The sequence below is a fragment of the Budorcas taxicolor genome, chromosome 12, assembly GCF_023091745.1.
Source record: "Budorcas taxicolor isolate Tak-1 chromosome 12, Takin1.1, whole genome shotgun sequence".
NCBI lineage: Eukaryota > Metazoa > Chordata > Mammalia > Artiodactyla > Bovidae > Budorcas > Budorcas taxicolor.
This window is the reverse complement of record NC_068921.1, coordinates 72,206,541-72,229,690: the sequence shown is the minus strand read 5'-3', so window position 1 is coordinate 72,229,690 and position 23,150 is coordinate 72,206,541. Positions and strand designations below refer to the sequence as shown.

The window sequence follows — 23,150 nt, the reverse complement described above, 5'->3', positions numbered from 1 at the left end:
TTGAAACTTGGTATCTAGAATCTTTCTGAAGTCCTGACTCTTATTTTCTGTTTCTGGAGTTTGTTGTCAGTAGCTCTTTCTTGGCTATAGAACTCCTGGAGGAGAACAGTTTTGATGCTTCTCTGTCCTAATATATGCTGACTGAGGCCTCTGGTGGAGTCTAGACTGGCCTCTTTGAAAGTTTCATGAATTCACTTTTTCTGAAGCAGCCTCCACATCTACCCCATGGTTAGTTCCCTTGCTGTTGTTCACCTTGTTAAAGACAGTGATCCTTCTAGCTGCATATATCAACACCCTGCTGTGTGCACTGAGATTGATGCCCTTACAGATATGCCTGCACAAAACCTCTTACTTTACAAGGAGGATGGTGAGCCAGGAGAGGGGAAGGACCCACACTGGGCAGGATAAGGAGACTAGGACACAGCTCTCATTCCTGCCACTAAGGAACTGTCTCTGTGTGAAACTTGTTAAGACAGATGCCTAGGGAAAGTTCCGCAGAGTCAAGATTTGGAGAGTTTTAATACAGTAAATCCTAAGTGAAGTGTCAGCTGGAGGCTTTCACTGAAGTTGGAAAGCTCCCTGTGCCCGGGGCTGAGTGGGAAGTGCCCTCGGGGCCTGCAGGCTGGGCAGGTGTGTGGAAGCTGAGGAGAGGACCCAGTTCCTTTGCTGAAGGAAGAATAGAAGCTCAGGTGTGGAGGGAGGAGGAAGTAGGGCTGTGAGGAGAACAGCAGGTATGTCCTTGTCTGAAGGAGGTGGGGTGTTTGGCAGAGAGAAGCTATTTGGAAATTCTTGCCGTCAGGTTCTGTGTTACTTTGCTGGGGCTGTCTGTCCAGGCTGCTCTCACAGGAGACCACAGCCTGGGCAGCTTATAAAAACTAGAAATTTATCCCTCAGGGTTCTGGAGGCTGGAAAAGTCCAAGGTGAGGGTGCTGAGAGATTCAGTGTCTGGTGAGGGCACGATTCCCATGTCCTCACGTGGGAAAGAGGTGAGGGAGCCCTGTGGGTCCCCTTTATAAGGGCACTAATCTCTTTCATGTGGGCTCCACCCTCATGACCTGTCACCTCCCAATGGGTACACTTCTAGTACACAGTGGGAATTAGGTTTCAATCTATGAATTTTGAGGACAAAAACATTCAGTCTATAGCAAGTTGTCACAGATGGGGTGCTTAAAGAACAGAAATTCATTTTCTCACAGTCCTTGAGGCTGGAAGTTGGCTGTGTGGGCAGCTTTGGTTTCTGCTGAGAATGCTGACCTTGGCTGCTGGTGGCATCTGCTTTGCTGTCTCCTCACATGGTCTTCTGTCCATGTGAACCCCTGTCTCTGTCCTTTAAAAAAAATTATCGAAATATAATTGATTTACATTATTGTGTTAATTTCTTTGTATGGCCAAGTTACTCAGTTATATACATACATACATTCTTTTTAATATTCTCTTCATTATGGCTTATCTCAGAATATCAAATAGAGCTCTCTACACTATATGGTAGGACCTTGTTTATCCATTCTACACATAATACTTCATATTCTGCTAACCTCAGACTTCCAGTTCTTCCCTCCCCTACACCCCTTCCACCCGTGCAACCATAAGTCTGTTCACTATGCCTGTGAGTCTGTTTCTGTTTTGTTAATACGTTCATTATTGCCATATTTTACATTCTACATGTAAGTGATATCATATGATATTTGTCTTTCTCATTCTGACTTACTTCACTTAGTATGATAACCTCCAGGTCCATCCATGTTTCTGCAACTGGCATTCTTTTTCCTTTTTTTATGGCTGAGTAGTATTACATTATCTCCATGTACCACAACCATTCATCTGTTGGTGGACATTACATTGTTTCCATGTTTGGCTATTGTGAATAGTGCTGCTATGAATATAGGGATACATGTCTTTTTCATGTATCGTTTTGTGCATAGAAATGCCCAGGAGTGGGATTACTGGAATATAAGGTAATTCTACTTTTAGTTTTCTGAGGAAACTCCATGCTGTTTTCTACAGTGCCTGCAGCAACTTTTATTCCCAGCAGTAGTGTAGGGGGCTCCCTTTTCTCCACACCCTCTCAGCCATTGTTATTTTAGTGTTGACCATTCTAACTGGTGTGAGGTGATGCCTCATTGTAGTTTTGATTTGCATTTCTCTGATAATTCACAACGTTGAGCTCCTTTTCATATGCCTATTGGCCATCTGTATGTGTCCTTTGGAAAAGTGTCTATTTAGTTCTTCTGCCCATTTTTTGATCAGATTTTGTTGTTGTTCAGTTGTATGAGCTGTCTGTATATTTTGGAAATTAAGCCCTTGTTGGTCACATCATTTGCAAATATTTTTTCCCAGTCTATAGGTTGTCTCTTCATTGTGTTTATGGTTTCCTTTGCTGTGTAAAATCTTGTAAATTTGATTAGGCCCTATTTGTTTATTTTTTTAATTAAAAAAATAATTCCTTGTGGCCGTACCTGGTCTTTGTTGCTGTGATGGTTTTTCTCTAGTTATGACAAGCAGGGACTATTCTCTAGTTGTGGTGTGTGGACTTCTCATTGAGATGGCTTCTCTTGTTGCAGAGCATGGGGTCTAGGATGTGTGGGCTCAGTGGTTCCAGCTCCTGGGCTCCAGAGCTCAGGCTCAGTATTTGTGGTGCATGGGTTTCATTGCTCTGCACATGTGGGATCTTCTGGGACCAGGAATGGATCCTGTGTTTCCTGCACTGGCAGGTGGATTCTTTACCACTGAGCCACCAGGTCAGCTGCCTTTTGTATGTTTTTGTTTATATTTCTATTGCCTTAGAAGACTGACCTAAGAAAACTTTGATATAATTTATGTCAGAGAATACTTTGCCTTTAATCTCCTCTAGGAGTTTTATGGTGTCACATCTTGTGATAAAGTCTTTAGGCCATTTTTAGTTTATTTTGTGCATGGTGGGAGGCTGTGTTCTAACTTCATTGATTTACATGCCTGTGTTTCTGTCCTTATGTCTTAGTCTCCTCTTCATCTAAGCACACCAGTCAGATCAGATTACGTGCAGTGTATTTAAGGGTAATGATTACTTCTTTATGGTCCCTGTCACCAAATTCTAAGGTGCTAATAACTAACGTGACATGTGAATTTGAGGAGGACATGATTGGTGTAGAGTAGGCCTAGAATGGCAAAGTAAAACGACTCCAGCAGAGTCAGTAGGTATGTGAGGAGCTCTGAGCTCTGGACACAAGGAGCTGGGATTCCATATCCACTAACTGTGGATAGACTTTGGTGGAGACTGCCCAAATGTAAGATGTGCTTAGTGTTGGGGTGATGAAAGAGTTGTGGAGATGGATGGTAGTGATGGCTGCACAACAATGTGAATGTACTTAATGCCACTATATGGCTATATGATTAAAATGGTAAATTTCATGTTAGTTATATTGTAACACACATACCCACAAACCTGCATAATAGCACTGAATGTTTGAGAACAGGAGAAAACAGGGTGAATGACACATGGCATGGCCTCCAGCTCTGATCTGACCCCCCTTTCCCAGCCTCTTCTGTTCATGACTTGATGAATTTTCCCTTAGAGAAGTGTCTTGTGTCTTGTCATGAGTTCAGTGACAGGCACTAGTGCTGTGACAGGGATTCCTCACCCCTACCCTCCTGGCGTCATGAGTATCTCAGCCTCCTTGTTCCCAGCACCCCACCCTGAACTCACAAATGTGGTTACCCCATCTTGTGAGCATCTGCACATGTTCTTCATCAATGCAGGAACAGATTCTACTGGTCATAGCATCCCTGTCACAGGGAGAGGAGAGCGAGGCATTTTGGGGCCAAGTAGAGCGTGCTGATCACAGAAGTTCTTCTGAGTTCTTTTTCAAACACCGGAGATATTTATAAAATCCTCTCAAATATTTTGGGTGTACCACTTTGGATATATACTTGATAGAAGCAAGCTTAAGACTGTCATTTGTAATCAGAACCACACATTCTCTAGGGAAATTTAAAGCAGAGAGCGTGAAAGCAATTTAGGAAACCACTCAGCAGCGACTGGAGAATGTTCTTAAGTTAGAGAATCAGATGGAACAATGTGCTGTGAGATATGGCGGTTGTGTGGAAACTTGGTCATGGGGAGGTTTTGTATTAAAAGTGAATGAATTACACTTCTACTTTCTGTTAAGTTTCCTTCAGTCATGAGTTTATATCAAAGGTCATTAAGGTTCATGACTTTTACAGCTTTATGATGTGAACATAGTGGATTCTATCACCTACAGAAGGTGAGGGGCCTTACATGAACTGATGCAGCCTCACCTGTGTCTAGCCATGGGTCCCATCCTGGTTCAGCCCCACATCACCAGACCCCTGTTTCCTGCATCATCAGCTCTTGGGGTCTGTCCTGATCAGACTGCCACGCTGCTGCCTACACAGCTCACCCACCTGCTCCAGCCCTTCATGGACACCACCCACACCCCCCTCCCCCACCATTCAGGAAGTAGCTCCAGGTCCTCAAACAGGCTTCTTCTGCCCCCATCAGCCTTTCCAGTTCATCCCCACACCCACTCGGTATCCAGCTGTGCTGGCTCTGTGGGGTCCTTTCTCACCCCGTCTGTCTGTACACACTGGTCCCTCTGTCCAGAGCCAGGGAGCAGTGTACAGGACACAGAAGGAAGGCGGAAGGCGGCCCTACCATTCCCTCCTTCTCTTCCAGGGGGCGCCCGTGCCCTCTGTCTTCCCACAGCCCTCAGTGGGTGCACTTGACCATTTACGAGTCCCCCTGCTACCCATAAACTATGAATGCAGGAAGGCGCCTCACCCCAGCATCTTCTGTCCCAGGGACCCTGCACCTGCTGTGCCTTCTTCCTGGAGGTTTCCCTGGATAGTCACGGGGCTCCCATGTCTCCACATCTAAGACAGCAACTCCACTTGTTTTTCCTTCAGAGCACAGGTCACAGCCCAATAGCACATTTTCTATATTTTTTCAGTGTCCTCTACAGGGTGCAGAGTATTACCTTTTATCTTGACGTGTGGGTGGGTCCTCAGCACTTAGGACATTGCCTGGTCCCTCAATAAACCTCTGCTGATTGAATGAATGAAGGTGGGGACTCTCTGTCTTATTTGTATCACCTTCACCACAGGATGTGTCCCCTCTTAATACAGCCCTTATATAGGATTATATGTGAGATCATAGAATTAACACAGCCTTTATATAGGAATAACTGTTATACAACTGGTTGCTGACGCAATCATTTCTATGGCATGACTTGGAAATTTTTAAAAACTTGGAAAAGAGTGTATTTTTCTAGTGACTTGATGAAAGCATTATTTAGAAAAAGTTCCAAGCCATCAACTGATCTCTTCATTGTAATTATTTGTATTACCTTATGTGTGATGGAATGTTAGGAAGAAAACATCTTAAAACTTTTGGGTTGATTCATCTTGGACGTAACACCCCATCAGATTTGATTAACATCCACCTTAGGGGGCTATTGGCAGGCAATTATGAATAAGGAGAAAAAAATCTGTTTAAAAACTTTAGTTCTAAGTTGAAAAGGTGTTAATCAAGAAACAGGTATAAACACTGAGCTGATGGATGTCAAAAGGTGAGAGTGAATCCTTTTGGACTTAACAAAGCAATGGTGTATGTTTCTACATCCTTGGGGTCTTGCTTCTGATCACAGACCCAGTGTCCAGAGTGTCCCCTTTGGACTTTTCTATCCTGAGTCCAAAGCACATGACTGCTTGTGGTTACAGAGGAGTGGAGAAGGGGTCTGACCTTTACTGAGTGGATTGGTGGTTTGATTTGTCAGAATGTGTGGATGAGTTGTCATTGACCTTGTTTTGAGATGAAGAAACTGAGGTTGAGTTGCTCATCTGACCTCAGTTTTGTGAGAGGGACTGAGATGTAGTCTGTTGGCTCCAGACTCTCCATCTGACTCACTCACAGGCTGAGCTGTGGCCCAGGTTCCTGAGATTTGCTCTGCGAGGGGCTGGGGCACCCAGAGTGCCTGCCTGGAGCCTGCCTGTGGTCACTGGGGCCCCAGACTCAGCCATTTGCTTCCCTGGAGGGGTTGTGGACCCTGTGGGATGAGACTACAGCTGAGTTCCTAGGGGTCTACATTTGAAATGTGGGAGTAGGTTTTTTTTTAATTGTGAAAAAAATTTAAGGTTGAATACTGAGGGTGTCTTGACTAAGAGAACTGATGGGTCCTCTGAGCCACTGGGTGATTTCCACTGTGATTTGGGCCATTTGGATTTTGTTCTTTTACTTTCATGTTTGGAAGGTGTTCAGTCCTAATGAAAGAAGACTTGCTTCCTGGATGGAACTGGGAATGTTGTAGAGAGTGATGGAGGTCATGCTGACATTTATTTTACATCTAACATTCTTTGGGAACAAGCATCTAGCAAATGCACTCTGGCAAAGATTACCAAGAATCTATTAAATTTTTTTTGTGTGAATATTTATATCATTAATTATAAATAATCACCTAAAAAGCTAAGAATGTACACATTTTTAAATGACATGAATCCCTCTTCTCCCATTCTCAAATAGCGAAAAAATACTGTTTTAGTTTATTCAAGTTTTGAAACCTCAGTATTACTCAGTTGTTTTCCTTTATGAAACATGTAGATAATTGTTAAGCTGAGTTTTATAGGAAAAGACTTATCTGTTGGTGCCTCCTTCACTGGACTGATTTTAAGAATTTTTTGTAGCAGTAGATTCAGATTTTCTGCTGATAAATTTAAGAACCTAGTTGGATGAATTGACTTATGTTTATTTAATTTTTCTTATTGATTTGGCCTTTAAACTAAAGATCTTTGGCTGCTATGTGGTCTTTGTCTCACTGTTTTCAAAATATGTTTTCAGTTTGAGGCACTCCATTAATGTGCTTTTGCTTTCTGTACCTTTTACATTTGTAGGTGTATTCGTCAGGCCTTGAAGGAGAAGATCACAATCTTAGTCACTCATCAGTTGCAATACCTAAAAGATGCAAGTCAGATTCTGATATTGAAAGATGTAAGTAATTTCTAGAAGTCTGTGGAATTGCTAGCCCTCAGATGTGTTGGGAGAAGGCAACAGCAACCCACTCCAGTAACTCTTGCCTGGAAAATCCCATGGACGGAGGACCCTGGTAGGCTGCAGTCCACGGGGTTGCCAAGAGTCGGACATGACTGAGAGACGTCACTTTCACTTTTCACTTTCATGCATTGGAGAAGGAAGTGGCAATCCACTCTAGTGTTCTTGCCTGGAAAATCCCAGGGACAGTGAAGCCTGGTGGGCTGCTGTCTATGGGGTCGTACAGAGTCAGACACGACTGAAGTGCCTTAAGAGCAGCAGCAGGTGTGTTGAAGGACAGACCTCCTTTCTGGTCATTTTCCTTGGCTTCATGGTAAATACCCTCTTTTCCCTCAGTTTTTCACCCCCTTCTTCTCAGAGCTGGTGTTCACACCTTGGAGAATTAACCTAAAGCTCTATAGAAATGTCACTATTACACTCTAAGCCATGCAAATCCTACAGTGTATAAGAGTGCAACCACAGGATTATTGAATCATCACTGCTCTAGTGAAGTTTGTTAAGGATAATGATGCAATTTTATTTAGAACTTTTTATTTTTGTCTTCCATGACTTAAGTCAAAGTGTATTACTTACAAATTAGAGATTCTAAGATCTGTTGGTATCCAAGTGATTGTCATACCTAGGTTGCCTAAAGAGCGTATTCCATTAACACCAGAAGTGAGGTTGGGTATCCGAGCACCTGGATCAGACATGCCCTCTCTGCTGGTGTCTCCAATTGTGGGTCTCTCTGCCCAGGTCTTGTGTGTGTTCAGCAGGAGGATAAGGCCCTGCCTTCATGGGGCTCCTGTTATGGGGAGGATGTGACTAAGAGGGTGATTTCCTGGCTGTCTCCTTGGGGAGCTGGTGCCTCCTGGGGGGTCTGAGTGACATGAAGTTGGGGGCCACACAGTCACCTGGGGGAGGGAGTCTGAGGCAGGGGTTCCTAAGGAAGGAGCTGACCTGGCAGGTTGGAGGAACTGCAGGAAGACCAGCATGTCTGAGGAGAGTGAGCGGGGGATGTGGAGGAGCTGGTCTCCGAGCAATGGCCAGGGGACCGCAAGTGGCATGGAAGTCTTGGATGGCCCAGAGCAGAAGAGGGATGTGGTCTGATATCAAATTTGAGAGGTTTCTCTGATGGTCTCTTGAGGGGTGACAGAAGAAGCAATTCCAGGTCTTAGTAAAGCTGAGAAGAGAGAAGTGTGGGCTCAGGCTAGAGTATCAGCTTCTAGAGCTGCTGTAACCAAGTACTGCAAACTGGGTGACTTAAAACAGCGGAAGTTTATCATCTCCCTGCTCTGGAGGCTACGGGCCCCAAATCCAGGTGCTGGCAAGGCTGTGCTCTCCCTGAAGGCTCCAGAGAAGAATCCTTCCTTCCAGCCCTTGGTGTTTGCCAGCCTTCCTTGGTATCCCTTGGCTTCCAACTGCAGCACTGTGGTTTCTGCCTCTGATGCCCCTTGGCCATTGTCCCCGTGTCTGAGTCCCTTCTCATAAGAACATCAGTCATATTGGATTTACGGTCACCCTGCACCAGTGCGACCTCATCTTAACTTGATTACATCTGCAAAGACCCTGTTTCCAAATAAGGTCATGTTCACAGGTGTCACGTTTGAACTTATCTTTTTGGGGAGGGAGCACCATCCAACTCACAGCTCCTAGCATGGTTGGGAGATGGGGTGGAGAGTAGTGAGAAGTTTTCAAACTTGGTGGTAGTTTGATGTTTCGCTTTTTGGCTCGTTTACATCTGGGCCTCAGCATCTTTTTCTTTAACTCCTGACTGTTCCACAGGCCCTTGGTCAGATCCTTGACTTATGAAATGAATCTCTGCTCCAAGAAAGATTATTAAAATACAGAACCTCTGTCTTTCTGGAAGCTGTTCCATGTGTCTCCTCTAAGAATGTGACTTCTCTCCACTCCCTCTAGGAATGGGGAGAGGAGCTAAGGTTTTTCAAGCTTGAGAGCAGTTGATTTCATGTGCAGAGGGGGCACTTCTAGTGTGTAAATCCCAGTGTTGACAGTGTTATGAGCACAGGATTAGTGGGGAGGAGAATAACCTGTTTACCAGTGTCTAGATGTTTTAGAGTCCCCTATTGCTTCCTTTCGGAGTAGGCAATGGCATCCCACTCCAGTACTCTTACCTGGAAAATCCCATGGACGGAGGAACCTGGTAGGATGCAGTCAATGGGGTCGCTAAGAATCAGACACGACTGAGCAACTTCACTTTCACTTTTCACTTTCATGCATTGGAGAAGGAAATGGCAACCCACTCCAGTGTTCCTGCCTGGAGAATCCCAGGGACGGTGGAGCCTGATGGGCTGCCGTCTCTGGGGTCACACAGAGTCAGACACGACTGAAGTGACTTAGCAGCAGCAGCAGCATTGCCTCCTTTGAGGGCATTGCCCCCAATTTTAGTACTAACAAAACAACTATTTGTCCACTGGTGAGCACTCCTGGATGAGTTGGAGTCCATCCTCACTGTTGGGTCCTTCTCTCATAACAGAGGGGAGATGGCTGCCCCGTTGTCCCCTTGGGATTGTCAACGCTTGGCTGCTGAGTGAAATTTCTGTCTTTGTACTTCTAGTCATTTCATTGTGCATATTACAGATATTAAGTAGTGAGTGGTGATTTCATTAAAGAGGTATGTGAATTTTGCCTCCCAAGTGGAACAAGACACAATATATCCTGCATAATTTTCTAGTTCTGCAGTATCAGACAGTACTCAGATGCTTCACTGGGTTTCTCCCAGTGGCTCACCTCAGGACATAGGGTGAGATGGGTCCTAGCTAGGGTCCTGGGCCATCTTCTTCCATCTGACCTGCATTAACCAGAGCTGCTCTCATTTGATGAGTTTTGCATCCTGAGAATTTTTTCCCTAATGTTTTGTTTGCCACTGAATGATCACCTGCATCTTGTTTCAGGGTCAGAAGCAGTGAAACATCTGCACATTATTTTGACTTTGTAAGGGAGGGAAACTGCAAGGATGTGTCATATGTGTTCAAAGAATATGATTAGATTGGCTGTAGTTTAAGCAGCTGCCTGATTGGGGAAGTCTGGTTGGATGCTTGTGGTCGGTTGGTGTGAAGTTTTCTCTTGGATCTGAGTGCACTGATTGTGGCTTAGGTTTCAATTTGCAGCCACAGACTGCCAAGGCATTAGCGACACCCTGGCCTCATGGCCTCCTTGTTTAGTTACTTTAATAAATGGAACATTGAATTTTCATTTGGGAACTTCCTTGATCCTTCTGTCTCTCTAAGTCCTCCAGACAGTTGTAAAGACCATGAATATGCAGCTTATGGGTTCTCTGTTCAGGGCCAGTTCCTACATGTCCTGTCCCAGCAGGGCACATGATACTGTGACAGTGACGGTGGTCAGTGAAATTTGATGAGCGACTCTTACCCATGCAGATGTGCTTGTGCCCACCTCTGTGTCAGTAGTTTTCTTTTCTGGAATACTCTGCCCAGCGTGGGTTTTTTTGTTTTTTGTTTTTAAAATTTTGCTTGTCATGTGAGGTTTCTCTGAGTTCTCTTGTTGTCTCTAGAGACTGTGCTGATCCTCCCAGCAACTTCTATACTTCTTGCTTCCCTAAATGCCCATGGTAGTTATGTGAACGGCCTCCATTTTTAACCCACAAGCACACATTTCTTTCAAATACCGCAACACTTAACACAGGGTTTGGCAGAGAACAGAATGCTCAGTTCTGTTTGAGTTGGCTAGATTTCTCAACAAGAATTCTAGACCCAGGAATCTTTTATTTTCTTCAAAAATAATAATTTAAGACCAGATAACTTTTCGTGATTAGTATTTCAGTTGGTTTAATATTATCAAGGGCTTCCCTGGTGGCTCAGACGGTAAAGAATCTGCCTGCAATGTGGGAGACCCGGCTTCAATCCCTGGGGCAGGAAAATCCCTGGAGAAGGGAATGGCAACCCACTCCAGTATTATTTCCTGGGGAATCCCATGGACAGTGGAGCCTAGCAGGCTACAGTCCATGGGGTTGAAACAAGTCAGACACAACTGAGCAGCTAACAATAATGTAAATTAATTCCTCTCAATTTTTTTGTTTTAATTTTAGGACAAAACGGTGGAAAGGGGGACTTACTCTGAGTTCCTGAAATCTGGGGTAGATATTTTTTCCCTTTTTGGGAAGGGAAATAAGCAGCCTGAATCATCTCCAGTTCCAGGAACTCCTACTCTGACCTCCGAGTCTCTGGTTCAGTCTCCACTGTCTCCCAGACCCTCCTTAAAAGATGCGGCTCCAGAAGACCGAGATGTGAGTTTCTATCCTGCAGGATGCCTGAATCTGTCTGCTCTTGGTGGCCTCAAGGACCTGCAGTCTGCTCTGCTCATGACATCTTTATTTGTCCCAAAGTAGATCCTAAGGTCCCCAAAGTCTTATTCCATGGAATGGATAGAAGAACATGAAAGGAGCAAGCCTGCTTGGAGTTCCCCTTTGGGTGTAGGTTAGCGAATCTTATGGGGACCAGGAATGGGTGCATTGCTGTGAATTTCTGGGTGCTTGTGGCTCACACCAAAATAAGAACTCTTCAGTTTACCATAGTTACATCCTATTGCTCTGGAGGCCCCCGGGTTCCCTTATGCATCTAGAGGATTAATGTGAAGACACCCTTAGGTGAGGCCTCCTGTGATCACATTAAATCAGCTTCCTTTCCTATATGTTGGAATGTCTGGCACTGCAGGTGACTGATGGTAGTATTTTGCCCTATTGTCAGAGGTAACATGTGCAAAGGACCTGACACATGATAGATACTTTAGAGTTATTTTCCATCTTCACCTTTCTTACCAGTCAAGACCAAGAACCACATCTTATCCACCTTGAATCCCAGTGGCCAGCATAGCACTGTGGACATCCTAGCCTCCTCTGACTGTATAATGCATTTTAAGTCCTCCAGATAGAAATGCAGAAATGCACTAGATCTCCCTTAAAAACATACACAGATATTTCTCAATATCCAAACCCAGGAGCCTGGATAATTCAGATAAGCATTCAGGTTAGTCATTTTGTTTCTAAACTCAGGAATCACTCTCTGAAATTTAAGAACAAAAGTCCCCCTGCTATCCAGATTCTCATGACTCTAACCCACTGTGTGAACTCAGTTTACTGCATTTGTCTAGTATTTTGAGCCCCAACTACAGTTACACTTTCCATCATTGAGTGATACAAGTCATCTAGAGAGATAATTAATCCCATATCATTTTACATATTATTTTAGAACAAGCTTCTGCATTTGTCCTTGAATCAGGTAGGCTGTACTTGTGCTGACAGTCATGACTGACATTAAGGAAAGTCCCCCAGCAGTGCATAACCTTGTGCAAATGATGTTTCCTTATTTCTAATAGATTCCTAGTAGTGGGATAGCTGGGTAAACACCTATGTGGTTTGGCCAGACATTCCCACACCCTTCTCCATAGGAGATGGACCATCTTGTTCTCCTACCAGTGTGTGAGATATGTCTGTTTCCCACAGCTTTGCAGTGAGGCCATTGTTGAACTATTGAAATGTGGAGTTCATAATTTAGAATTTCATCTCTCACTGCCATTTTTCTCTTCCAGACTGAGAATATACAGGTTACACTACCTCTAGAGGACTATTTGGAAGGAAAAGTTGGTTTTAAGACCTGTAAGAATTACTTCACAGCTGGTGCTGCCTGGCCTGTCGTCACCTTCCTTATTCTAGTAAACATCACAGCTCAGGTACGTAAGGGCGTTTATTTTGGTTTGTGCACTCAGATTGATAGTTACATCCTATTTATACTGTATTTATTTTTTAATTATTTTTAGATACGTGTATTAAGAGATTTATTTTGAAAAACTGGCTGAGGTTGTGCATTCTAGCTGGGTGAATCTGAAATCAGGAAGGCAGGTCTGCAGGCTAGAAATTCAGGCAGGAGCTGGCCCTGTTGACTTGAGGCAGAATTTCTTCCTCCCCTTGGAAGCCTCAGGTATTGCTCTCCAGGCCTTTGTCTGACTGAACAAGGCTACCACGAAAGTTATTACACCATCTTTCAGTCTACTTGGATTTGTATTGAAATACATTAATGAAGAGCTGACTCATTTGAAAAGACCCTGATGCTGAGAAAGATTGAGGGCAGGAGGAGAAGGGGACAACAGGGGATGAGATAATTAGATGGCATTACTGACTCAATGGACATGAGTTTGCGTAAACTCTAGGAGTTGGTGATGGATAAGGAGGCCTGGCGTGCTGCGGTTCATGGAGTCGAAAAGAGTCAGACATGACTGACTGAACTGACTGACATTACATGTGGGGAGCAGTGTCTTCTGGAAAAAAGGGAATCTCTTTTAAAAATATTAAAATGTATCGTGCCCTCCCCTGACCTGTGGTCATCTGGGGTGTGGGGCTTGGTGCAGTCCTGAGCCAGAAGGACTGTCTCTGTGTTCTGGAGCCTTTCTACCCCCCATGCTCAGTGAGCGGGGTGTGAGGCTCAGTGATGTCAGTGTGTGAGTGACTGCTGTTTCCTTTTCCAGGTTGCCTACTTCCTGCAGGACTGGTGGCTTGCATTCTGGTGAGTGATTCCTGGTCTGACCCAAGGTGCTGAGAAATTGGGCTGAGGTGGGGCTTGTTTAACCTCCACTTACGACCATCCAGTAATTTCCTTGAAGAAAAAGTAAACTTCCTGCGGGTGGTGTGTGATCACCTCGTGGTCTCTCCCCATGTTCCTCTCTTTAGCAGCTTCTTCACAGACAATTTGTTTTCTTTTTTTGTTTTTGAACTTTTTGTTTTGTTTTGGAGTATAGCCAGTTAACAATGTTGTGATAGTTTCAGGTGAATCGTGAAGGTACTCAGCCATACGTATTCATGTATCCATTCTACCCCAAGTCCCCCTCCTATCCAGGCTGCCACATAATATTGAGAGAGTTCCATGTGCTATGCAATAAATTCTTGTTGGTTATCTATTTTAAATATAGTGTGTGCATGGCCATCACTAACTCCCTAACTATCCCTTCCCCTCCAGCAACCATAAGTTCATTTTCTAAGTCTCTCTTCACAGACAGTTTTGAGAACTGAAAATCATCATTCAGATTTTTAAAAGGGAGACACACAGAGGGTCTTGTGAGCTGGGAAACACTTTCCAGCATGAAACATGTTTCTCAAATTGAGGTAATTTTTTTTTTTTTACATTCGTGTAAATTCTATGTTTATGTATAGTGTAATATTTTTTCTTCCCTGTTCCATAGGGCGAATGTACAAGGTGACCTGTATTCTGGGGCATTAGTAAAAGAAGATGTAGATACGATGCTCATTCTGAACTGGTACTTAAGAGTTTATTCAGGTAAAGTTGACGCATCTGCTTTACTATATCAGAGTTCAAGGTACTTACAATGAGTCTGTGAGCAACGAGGGCTTCCAGAGTAATTCAGTAATGTCATAACAGATTAACTGTCTAAATTGCATTTACTCTGAGAATTGATTAGAATAATTATTTTAAAGATCTACTAGAAGAAAAGGGGTTGAATGAAGACTCTTAATTACTCTATACTGGATGTTGCTAGTTAAACCAGGATTGCACATTCAGCAAGTCAGCCACTGGAAATACGTGGCAATTGTTTATTATAATAGGTTGTTTTAGCTAAATCTGATATTGTTATATGGATGGGCAAGGAGATTAGAAATGGATCCTCACCCTGTGGTTCAGGTTGTTCAAATTCTGTCCAAATAAAGCTTGGCTTTTATTGCTCTTAGATGAAAATCTCTGGCAGCATGGGCCCTAAATAAAAGCATTATTGCCTCCCAGGTATGCATACTTCCTTTCACCACACTGGTCATCTCCTGGGTTTCACTAATTACTTGAGAAGCTAAGCAGGGAGAATGCAGTGTCTGGGATTAGATTCCCTCTCTTTCTTACCTTGAGATTACAAATTATCTCCTTCTAAACTGTGTGATTATTTTAACATTTGGCTTTCCAGACTAATATTAACAGGAATGTCTCTATTCACAAGAATGTTTAGAATATATATAGCATTAAATACTATTTAATGCATATGTTCACCTAAATTTTTAAGTATATTCTTTATCCATTCATCTATTGATGGACATTTAGATTGCTTCCATATCCTGGCTATTGTAAATAGTGCGGCTATGAACATTGGGTTCATGTGTGTGTTTTTTTTTTTTTTTCCTGCCCATTTTTATTTTTATTTTTTAAAATGTATTTATTAATTTATTTTTTAATTTTAAAATCTTTAATTCTTACATGTGTTCTCAAACATGAACCCCCTCCCACCGCCCTCCCCATAACATCTCTGTGGGTCATCCCCATGCACCAGCCCCAAGCATGCTGTATCCTGCGTCAGACATAGACTGGCGATTCAATTCTTACATGATAGTATACATGATAGAATGCCATTCTCCCAAATCATCCCACCCTCTCCCTCTCCCTCTCCCTCTGAGTCCAAAAGTCCGTTATACACAGCTGTGTCTTTTTTCCTGTCTTGCATACAGGGTCGTCATTGCCGTCTTTCTAAATTCCATATATATGTGTTAGTATACTGTATTGGTGTTTTTCTTTCTGGCTTACTTCACTCTGTATAATCGGCTCCAGTTTCATCCATCTCATCAGAACTGAATCAAATGAATTCTTTTTAACGGCTGAGTAATACTCCATTGTGTACATGTACCACAGCTTTCTTATCCATTCATCTGCTGATGGACATCTAGGTTGTTTCCATGTCCTGGCTATTATAAACAGTGCTGCGATGAACATTGGGGTACATGTGTCTCTTTCAATTCTGGTTTCCTCGGTGTGTATGCCCAGCAGTGGGATTGCTGGGTCATAAGGCAGTTCTATTTGCAATTTTTTAAGGAATCTCCACACTGTTCTCCATAGTGGCTGTACTAGTTTGCATTCCCACCAACAGTGTAGGAGGGTTCCCTTTTCTCCACACCCTCTCCAGCATTTATTGCTTGCAGATTTTTGGATCGCAGCCATTCTGACTGGTGTGAAGTGGTACCTCATTGTGGTTTTGATTTGCATTTCTCTGATAATGAGTGATGTTGAGCATCTTTTCATGTGTTTGTTAGCCATCCGTATGTCTTCTTTGGAGAAATGTCTATTTAGTTCTTTGGCCCATTTTTTGATTGGGTCGTTTATTTTTCTGGAATTGAGTTGCATAAGTTGCTTGTATATTTTTGAGATTAGTTGTTTGTCAGTTGCTTCATTTGCTATTACTTTCTCCCATTCAGAAGGCTGTCTTTTCACCTTGCTTATATTTTCCTTTGTTGTGCAGAAGCTTTTAATTTTAATTAGATCCCATTTGTTTATTTTTGCTTTTATTTCCAGAGTTCTGGGAGGTGGATCACAGAGGATCCTGCTGTGATTTATGTCGGAGAGTGTTTTGCCTATGTTCTCCTCTAGGAGTTTTATAGTTTCTGGTCTTACATTTAGATCTTTAATCCATTTTGAGTTTATTTTTGTGTGCGGTGTTAGAAAGTGATCTAGTTTCATTCTTTTACAAGTGGTTGACCAGTTTTCCCAGCACCACTTGTGAAAGAGATTGTCTTTACTCCATTGTATATTCTTGCCTCCTTTGTGAAAGATAAGGTGTCCATAGGTGTGTGGATTTATCTCTGGGCTTTCTATTTTGTTCCATTGATCTATATTTCTGTCTTTGTGCCAGTACCATACTGTTTTGATGACTGTGGCGTTGTAGTAGAGCCTGAAGTCAGGCAAGTTGATTCCTCCAGTTCCATTCTTCTTTCTCAAGATTGCTTTGGCAATTCGAGGTTTTTTGTATTTCCATACAAATCTTGAAATTATTTGTTCTAGTTCTGTGAAAAATATGGCTGGTAGCTTGATAGGGATTGCATTGAATTTGTAAATTGCTTTGGGTAGTATACTCATTTTCACTATATTAATTCTTCCGATCCATGGACATGGTATATTTCTCCATCTATTAGTGTCCGCTTTGATTTCTTTCATCAGTGTTTTATAGTTTTCTATATATAGGTCTTTAGTTTCTTTAGGTAGATATATTCCTAAGTATTTTATTCTTTTCGTTGCAATGGTGAATGGAATTGTTTCCTCAATTTCTTTTTCTACTTTCTCATTATTAGTGTATAGGAATGCAAGGGATTTCTGTGTGTTGATTTTATATCCTGCAACTTTACTATATTCATTGATGAGCTCTAGTAATTTTCTGGTGGAGTCTTTAGGGTTTTCCATGTAGAGGATCATGTCATCTGCAAACAGTGAGAGTTTTACTTCTTCTTTTCCAATTTGGATTCCTTTTATTTCTTTTTCTGCTCTGATTGCTGTGGCCAAAACTTCCAGAACTATGTGGAATAGTAGCGGTGAAAGTGGACACCCTTGTCTTGTTCCTGAGTTTAGGGAAAATGCTTTCAGTTTTTCACCATTGAGGATAATGTTTGCTGTGGGTTTGTCATATATAGCTTTTATTATGTTGAGGTATGTTCCTTCTATTCCTGCTTTCTGGAGAGTTTTTATCATAAATGGATGTTGAATTTTGTCAAAGGCCTTCTCTGCATCTATTGAGATAATCATATGGTTTTTATTTTTCAATTTGTTAATGTGGTGAATTACATTGATTGATTTGCAGATATTGAAGAATCCTTGCATCCCTGGGATAAAGCCCACTTGGTCATGGTGTATGATCTTTTTAATGTGTTGTTGGATTCTGATTGCTAGAATTTTGTTCAGGATTTTTGCATCTATGTTCATCAGTGATATTGGCCTGTAGTTTTCTTTTTTTGTGACATCTTTGTCAGGTTTTGGTATTAGGGTGATGGTGGCCTCATAGAATGAGTTTGGAAGTTTACCTTCCTCTGCAATTTTCTGGAAGAGTTTGAGTAGGATAGGTGTTAGCTCTTCTCGAAATTTTTGGTAGAATTCAGCTGTGAAGCCATCTGGACCTGGGCTTTTGTTTGCTGGAAGATTTCTGATTACAGTTTCAATTTCCGTGCTTGTGATGGGTCTGTTAAGATTTTCTATTTCTTCCTGGTTCAGTTTTGGAAAATTGTACTTTTCTAAGAATTTGTCCATTTCTTCCACGTTGTCCATTTTATTGGCATACAACTGCTGATAGTAGTCTCTTATGATCCTTTGTATTTCTGTGTTGTCTGTTGTGATCTCTCCATTTTCATTTCTAATTTTATTGATTTGATTTTTCTCTCTTTGCTTCTTGATGAGTCTGGCTAGTGGTTTGTCAATTTTATTTATCCTTTCAAAGAACCAGCTTTTGGCCTTGTTGATTGTTGCTATGGTCTCTTTTGTTGCTTTAGCATTTATTTCTGCCCTAATTTTTAAGATTTCTTTCCTTCTACTAACTCTGGGGTTCTCCATTTCTTCCTTTTCTAGTTGCTTTAGTTGTAGAGTTAGGTTATTTATTTGACTTTTTTCTTGTTTCTTGAGGTATGCCTGTATTGCTATGAACTTTCCTCTTAGCACTGCTTTTATAGTGTCCCACAGGTTTTGGGTTGTTGTGTTTTCATTTTCATTAGTTTCTATGCATATTTTGATTTCTTTTTTGATTTCTTCTGTGATTTGTTGGTTATTCAGAAGTGTGTTGTTCAACCTCCATATGTTGGAATTTTTAGTAGTTTTTCTCCTGCAATTGAGATCTAATCTTAATGCATTATGGTCAGAAAAGATGCTTGGAATGATTTCGATTTTTTTGAATTTATCAAGTTTAGATTTATGGCCCAGGATGCGAGCTATCCTGGAGAAGGTTCCATGAGCACTTGAAAAAAAGGTGAAATTCATTGTTTTGGGGTGAAATGCCCTATAGATATCAATTAGGTCTAATTGATCTAATGTATCATTTAAAGTTTGCGTTTCTTTGTTAATTTTCTGTTTAGTTGATCTGTCCATAGGTGTGAGTGGGGTATTAAAGTCTCCCACTATTATTGTGTTGTTGTTGATTTCCCCTTTCATACTTGTTAGTATTTGTCTTACATATTGCGGTGCTCCTATATTGGGTGCATATATATTTATAATTGTTATATCTTCTTCTTGGATTGCTCCTGTGATCATTATGTAGTGTCCTTCTTTGTCTCTTTTCACAGCCTTTGTTTTAAAGTCTATTTTATCGGAAATGAGTATTGCCACTCCTGCTTTCTTTTGGTCTCTATTTGCATGGTATATCTTTTTCCAGCCCTTCACTTTCAGTCTGTATGTGTCTCTTGTTTTGAGGTGGGTCTCTTGTAAGCAGCATATAGAGGGGTCTTGTTTTTGTATCCATTCGGCCAGTCTTTGCCTTTTGGTTGGGGCGTTCAACCCATTTACGTTTAAGGTAATTATTGATAAGTATGATCCAGTTACCATTTACTTTATTGTTTTGGGTTCGGGTTTATACACCCTTTTCATGTTTCCTGTCTAGAGAATATCCTTTAGAATTTGTTGGAGAGCTGGTTTGGTGGTGCTGAATTCTCTCAGCTTTTGCTTGTCTGTAAAGCTTTTGATTTCTCCTTCGTATTTGAATGAGATCCTTGCTGGGTACAGTAATCTGGGCTGTAGGTTATTGTCTTTCATCACTTTAAGTATGTCTTGCCATTCCCTCCTGGCCTGAAGAGTTTCTATTGAAAGATCAGCTGTTATCCTTATGGGAATCCCCTTGTGTGTTATTTGTTGTTTTTCCCTTGCTGCTTTTAATATTTGTTCTTTGTGTTTGATCTTTGTTAATTTAATTAATATATGTCTTGGGGTGTTTTGCCTTGGGTTTATCCTATTAGGAACTCTCTGTGTTTCTTGGACTTGGGTGATTATTTCCTTCCCCATTTTAGGGAAGTTTTCAACTATTATCTCCTCAAGGATTTTCTCATGATCTTTCTTTCTGTCTTCTTCTTCTGGGACTCCTATAATTCGAATGTTGGAGCGTTTCATATTTTCCTGGAGGTCTCTGAGATTGTCCTCGTTTCTTTTAATTCGTTTTTCTTGTTTCCTCTCTGATTCATTTATTTCTACCATTCTATCTTCTATTTCACTAATCCTATCTTCTGCCTCCGTTATTCTACTATTTGTTGCCTCCAGAGTGTTTCTGATCTCATGTATTGCATTATTCATTATATTTTGACTCTTTTTTATTTCTTCTAGGTCCTTGTTAAACCTTTCTTGCATCTCAATCCTTGTCTCTAGGCTATTAATCTGTGATTCCATTTTGATTTCAAGATTTTGGATCATTTTCACTATCAATATTCGGAATTCCTTCTCAGGTAGATTCCCTACTTCTTCCTCTTTTGTTTGGTTTGGTGGGCAACTCTCCTGTTCCTTTACCTGCTGAGTATTCCTCTGTCTCTTCATCTTGGTTATATTGCTGCGTTTGGGGTGGTCTTTTTATATTCTGGTAATTTGTGGAGTTCTCTTTATTATGGAGCTTCCTCACTGTGGGTGGGGTTCTATCAGTGGCTTGTCAAGGTTTCCTGGTTAGGGAGGCTTGTGTTGGAGTTCTGGTGGGTGGAGCTGGGTTTCTTCTCTCTGGAGTGCAGTGGAGTGACCAGTAATGGGTTATGAGACATCAAAAGTTTTGGAATAATTTTGAGCTGCCTGTATATTGAAGCTCAGGGGAGTGTTCCTGTGTTGCTGGAGAATTTGAGTGGTATGTCTTGTTTTGGAACTTGTTGGCCCTTGGGTGGAGCTTGGTTTCAGTGTAGGTATGAAGGCATTTGATGAGCTCCTATTGCTTAATGTTCCCTGAATTCAAGAGTTCTCTAATGTTTTCAGGCTTTGGATTTAAGCCTCCTGCTTCTGGTCTTCAGTTTTATTTTTACAGTAGCCTCTAGACTTCTCCATCTATACAGCACCGATGATAAAACATCTAGGTTAAAGATGAAAAGTTTCTCCACATTGAGGGACACTCAGAGAGGTTCACTGAGTTACAAGGAGAAGAGAAGATGGAGGGGGTAGTTAGAGGTAACTGGAATGAGATGCGGTGAGATCAAAAGAGGAGAGAGCAAGCTAGCCAGTAGTCACTTCCTTATGTGCGCTCTATAGTCTGGACCGCTCAGAGGTATTTACGGAGTTATACGGGGAAGAGGAGAGGGAGGAAGTAGACAGAGGTGACCAGGAGGATAAGAGAGAGGAATGAGAAAGAGAGAGACAAATCCTGCCAGTAACCAGTTCCTTAGGTGTTCTCCACCGTCTGGAACACATGGAGATTCACAGAGTTGGATAGAGAAGGGATGGGGGAGAAAAGAGACAGAGGCCACCTGGTGGAGAAAAAGAAGAGTCCAAAGGAGAAGAGAGTGGTCAAGCCAGTAATCTCTCTCTCAGGTAAAATTGGGTAGTGAAGTTTGGGTTTTTAAATGTACAAAATTGACAACAAAAACCTAAGAGCAAAGATTAAAAATCTAGAGTAGAGGTTGGATTTTCAAAAATACAATATTAAAGAAAAGAAGCAGAAGGAAAAAGGAGGAAAGAAAGAAAGAAAGAAAAAACAAGAATTATTAAAAACAAACAAACAAAAAAAACAAAAAAAACAAAAACAAAAAAAAAACACACAAAAACACCAACAACCATCCAAAGGCTATATATGGTGTTTGCCTTAAAAAAAAAAAAAAAAGACTTTTTATTATAGTAATTTTATTATAGTAATAATAGGTTATAGTAATAAAAATTAGAGAAGAAATAGAAGACTTAACAATTAAAAAAAAAGTTAGAAAAAAAAAAAGGAATGATTTTAAAAATAGTAAAAATATATCTGGCCCTTCTCTGATGTTTTGGGCCGTGTGGGATCACTTCCAAGGTGGTTCCCTCTGTTTAACTTCTTCCATTTGCTGGTTTTTTAGGCTCACTAGTTCAGTCGCGCTGGGGGGGGGGGGGGTGGGGGGGGGGATGCTGCAAACAAATAGCACTGTCGTGTGCACACAGTGTCTCAGCCCCACTTGACCTGTCCCTTCTCGCGGCGCACAAACCGCTCCGGCTCTACGATGCTCAGCCGGGAACCGTCTGGGGTCTGCCCTAGGCTGCGTGCACTTCCCCGGTCCAAGCCGCTCAGGTTTGGTGCTCAGGCAGGCCTCAGAGGCACAGATTCGGCTGGGACTGCGCTTTGTGCCCTTCCCAGGTCCGAGTAGCTCAGGAGTTTGGCGAGCGCGATCGCCGCGGCTTGTCACCTTTTCTGCTGCTGCTGCTCAGCTTTCTGGGTGGCCCGCTGGCGTCCCCCGTGAGGCAGATTGTGAGTGTCCAGCACCCCCAGAAGTCTTAGCAAAGAAGTCTGCTTGCAGTTAGGTAAGTAAAGTCTCTCCGGGTCTGCAATTGCCCCTTTCCAGTCCTTACGGCTCTGGCTGCCTGTCCCCGGCGGGGGATGGTCTGCAGCCAGCTTTTTCTGTTCCGTCCTTTGTTCTGTGCTCGTTCCTGGCGCTGTCTTATGTTTGAGCTTTTCGTGCGGTAGCTATCCCACAGTCTGGTTTGCTAGCCCAAGTTAGATCGTTCTGGTTGCGCGTGGGGCATTCCTGCCCGATTCTTACAAAGCACTGCAGCCCGCGCCTCCTGCGCGTCCCTGCCCTGCCCCCACTTCCCAATGGCGGATGCAGGCGTCTGTGCCGCTTTTCCGCTGGGGGAGTTACTGTTGGGCTTGTAATCTCTTGGTTTTAATTATTTCTTTATTTTTCCTTCCTGTTATGTTGCCCTCTGTGTTTCCAAGACTCGCCACACACTCGGCAGGGAGAGTGTTTCCTGGTGTTTGGAAACCTCTCTTCTTAAAATTCCCTTCCCGGGACGGGCTTCCCTTCCCAGGACAGAGCTCCCTCCCCACCTCCTTTGTCTCCTTTTTCATCTTTTATATTTTTTCCTACCTGTTTTTGAAGACAATGATCTGCTTTTCTGGTTGCCTGATATCCTCTGCCAGCCTACAGAAGTTGTTTTGTGGAGTTTGCTCAGCGTTGAAATGTTCTTTTGAGGAATTTGTGAGGGAGAAAGTGGTCTTCCCGTCCTATTCCTCCGCCATCTTTCTGTCTCTCCCTCATGTGTGTTTTTGAATTATGGTTTTCTTAGGGTACCCGCATAAGAGGATTGCTGGGTCATCAGTTCAGTTCAGTCGCTCAGTCATGTCTGACTCTTTGCAACCCCATGGACTGCAGCACCCCAGCCCTCCCTGTCCATCACCAACTCTAGGAGTTTACCCAGAATCATGTCCATTGAGTCCGTGA

At 42.4% G+C, this 23,150-nt stretch overlaps 1 protein-coding gene across 1 annotated transcript in view; it reads left to right on the top strand.

Annotated features, from left to right (window-relative positions):
* The window catches only part of LOC128057593 (ATP-binding cassette sub-family C member 4-like), a 182,887-nt gene that overhangs the window by 46,862 nt on the left and 112,875 nt on the right, over positions 1-23,150 (top strand). The window contains 5 exon segments of the mRNA XM_052650042.1: positions 6,883-6,979; positions 11,088-11,285; positions 12,587-12,727; positions 13,520-13,557; positions 14,231-14,325. Coding sequence (XP_052506002.1) covers positions 6,883-6,979; positions 11,088-11,285; positions 12,587-12,727; positions 13,520-13,557; positions 14,231-14,325 — 569 coding nt within the window.